Source organism: Lindgomyces ingoldianus (genome assembly GCF_010093535.1).
Source record: "Lindgomyces ingoldianus strain ATCC 200398 unplaced genomic scaffold BDR25scaffold_36, whole genome shotgun sequence".
NCBI lineage: Eukaryota > Fungi > Ascomycota > Dothideomycetes > Pleosporales > Lindgomycetaceae > Lindgomyces > Lindgomyces ingoldianus.
Genome location: NW_022985197.1, coordinates 743,434 through 746,657, shown reverse-complemented (window position 1 = coordinate 746,657; position 3,224 = coordinate 743,434). Strand labels below are relative to the sequence as shown.

General features: G+C 39.8%; 1 protein-coding gene across 1 annotated transcript; it reads right to left on the bottom strand.

Annotated features, from left to right (window-relative positions):
- Positions 1–506: 506 nt before the first annotated feature.
- On the bottom strand, positions 507–1,632 carry BDR25DRAFT_306467 (uncharacterized protein). Its single transcript, XM_033690633.1, has one exon. It carries the CDS (start codon positions 1,573–1,575, stop codon positions 586–588), a length of 990 nt encoding a protein of 329 aa, XP_033542868.1. The 5' UTR covers positions 1,576–1,632; the 3' UTR covers positions 507–585.
- Between the last annotated feature and the right edge of the window lie 1,592 nt (positions 1,633–3,224).

The following is a 3,224-nucleotide window of genomic DNA, read 5'->3' as shown; positions in this document are numbered from 1 at the left end:
TAAGCAACTTAGGTGTGTAAGCAACTCGCCTGTGAAGTATGTTAGTGTAAAATATATAATTAGATTACTTTTTATTAAAAAGTAGTAATGCTACTTAGTTTATAGAAAGAATAAACTAACTATTAATTATAGCTTTCTAGTAAAGTTAAGATCTTAAACTATATACATAGGGTTGCATGCACTTGCATGTTGTTGCAAGCTGTTGCATGCAACATTCTTTAGTACGCCTTACGTGCAGTCGCTTGTATCCGCATGCAAACGTCTACTTCCTATTAGACAACGCACTCCGCTGCGCATTAGTCTAGGAGTTTGGTCCATTCCTCGTTCGTTAGGTCACGTGACCTGTCAGGCAGGAATTCAACGACTTTCCATCCTTGATCGTTCAAACAGTGGGGCACGGCTGACTGGTTGCTTACGGTCCAATCGTGGGTCGTAACAACAGTAGCATCTTAGCGCAAGGCAGCGCCGCCCTGAAATAACTAATATACACAATAAATTATACGCGTGGATAAATAACTTTTGTATATGCTTAAATTGCAAAGAGTGATATCCCAATATAGGTGCACATATACCATCACGCTCCCTCTACTGATCATCCTGCTCCAACTCAACGCTCATCCTCCTCTTCCTCTGCCTCCCTTTCAACTCATCCTGCAAAGCACCAATAGTCCCGTCCACATCTCCCATGCCCTCAGTACCATTCCTGGCCTCCACAACCCTCGCCAACGCCTCATACACACCCGCAATCTCTCTAAAAACCCTCGCTTGCCCAGGCCAACCGCCCTCAACCTCAAAACACTCCCCAATGTGCCGCATCTCCTCTATCCAGCGATACGCTTTCGGAGGGCAGTTGACAATGCCCCTCCCCACGGTCTCTGCGGCTCGCGGGTTGTAGATTTCCAGGTAGGATTGTAGGTGGGGGAGCACGTTAAGCGAGGAGGCCGTGCTAAAGGCTTGCAGGGATATTGCAATCATGCCTTTAGATAGGGATGCGAAACAGCACTTCAGACCTGACGCAGAGCCGATGTTGGCATCGATATAGCTGGTGTTGAGCGTTTCGGCGAGATGTGCGCCGCTGGGATTTGCGGACTTAAGGGTGTATGGGCCAGAGAGAGGGATGCCTGGGTTCTTCCAGGTCCCTTCTGGAGATTGCGTGGGCGGGCCGCCGATGATGCCGCCGTCTATGAAGCGTACGTTTGAGGTGTTTTTTTTGAAGGCCTTGTCGATGGTGGAGGCGGTCGACGGGCTTATCGCATTCAGATCGAGGTAGTAGAGCGGGCTCGCGGTGGAGAGCCTGGCAGGTGGCGTGCTGTTCAGTGCATCGATGATACGGCGAGCGGTTGCTATAGCGTCGCGCGGTGGCACAATTGAAAGTATATAGTCGCATCGAGTTACAAGCTCCGCGTCAGTGTTGACCAAGCCGAGCTGGGCGGACTGAGCACGTGTTTGAGTCGCGGGGCTCCTGTTTGAGACATTGGTGAGAACTAGATAGTTGTTTGCGACGAGGAGTTTAGTTATCCCAAGGCCCATAGAGCCAATGGAGAGAATGCCAACTGTGGCTAGAGGTGTTGACATGTTTGGAGGTGAGAGAAGCTTATGATGGGTGTGATGAGTTTAGCATGTACGTGTAAGAGTACAGTGAGGGGTAACGCACGGCCCCGCGTGACGCACACTTGTAAGGCCGAGATGGTGCTTACGTGCGACGGGTATATATACTATTCTGTACGCAATAATTAACTGTTGGTTAATTATTCGCACCTTTTTGGTTGTATTGGCGTAGTGGTACAGAGCCCCGTCCTTACAACACTTTTAATACAATACCCCTCTTCTAACTTAATAACTATTTATTAGATTTTAACTAAACATTAAAATTAAATAAATATAATAACATAAACTATTGCTAAGCTAGATAAAATCTCTTAGCGCAACTAACACTATATACAAAACGCAATGTTTAAATAATATAACACTAACATATTCTACAGGCAAGTTGCTTACACACCTAGGTTGCTTACTTTTACTAAGACCCTACTAAACTACTTCTTTTATACTAATACATTTCTTATAACACTACTTAAATATACTAAAAGAATATTAAATATAGCTTATATTTTAGGCTTTTAAATAACACTTTATAAACATACTAGGCTAGTTTATGCTAACATAGCTTAGATTATACTTAGTGTGTAAAAAATTAGCTATATTAGCTATAGCTACTAGCTAAAAAGAAAATCCTTATATATATAGCTTAAGTATATGCTTAATAATTACTTACTTTTTATTATTACCTAGCCTTTATAAGTTAGCTATAAAATTAGCTTATAAAAGTTATTTAGTATGTTAGTTATTTATAATTTTTTAAAAAAACTTTATACATAGCTATAGTATATTACTTTAAAAGTGTTACATTTTCTTTAAAAGCCTAATGTATAAGCTATATTTAATGTTCTTTTAGCATATTTAAGTAGTATTATTAGAAATGTATTAGTGTAAGAAAAGTAGTTTAGTAGGGTCTTAGTAAAAGTAAGTAACTTAGGTGTATAAGTAACTTACTAGTAGAGTATGTTAAGCTAGTTTATGCTAACATAGCCTAGATTATACTTAGCGCGTAAAGAATTAGCTATATTAGCTACAGCCACTAGCTAAGAGGAAAATCTGTGCATATATAGCTTAAGTATATACTTAATAATTACTTACTCTTTATTATTACCTAGCTTTTATAAGTTAGCTATAAAATTAGCTTATAAAGGTTATTTAGTATGTTAGTTATTTATTATTTTTTAAAAGACTTTATATATAGCTATAGTATATTTCTTTAAAAGTGTTATATTGTATTTAAAAGGCTAAAGTGTAAGCTATATTTAGTATTCTTTTAGCATATTTAAGTAACGTACCTAACAGGTTGGCCGGCTACACAGGTTAGCTAGCCACTTTTGCTAAGCCCCTACCACACTCTACCTATCTACATAATGCTTTAATAACAACACTAGATTAAATCTTTTAAAGAATGTTAGATACAGCTTACTCTTTAAGCTTTTAAATAAGACTTAAAACTTTTCTTATAACATGCTACAGCTATCTATAATGTCTTTTATATAACTGTAACGGCGCAGGCAAGACAATGGGTCCGAATGCGGTATGAATCCACTCAGAGGCATATGGGAGTGCGTGGGGACTCAGAGACCTGGGAATACCAATGACACCTATAGGCCTTGTACGTAGGA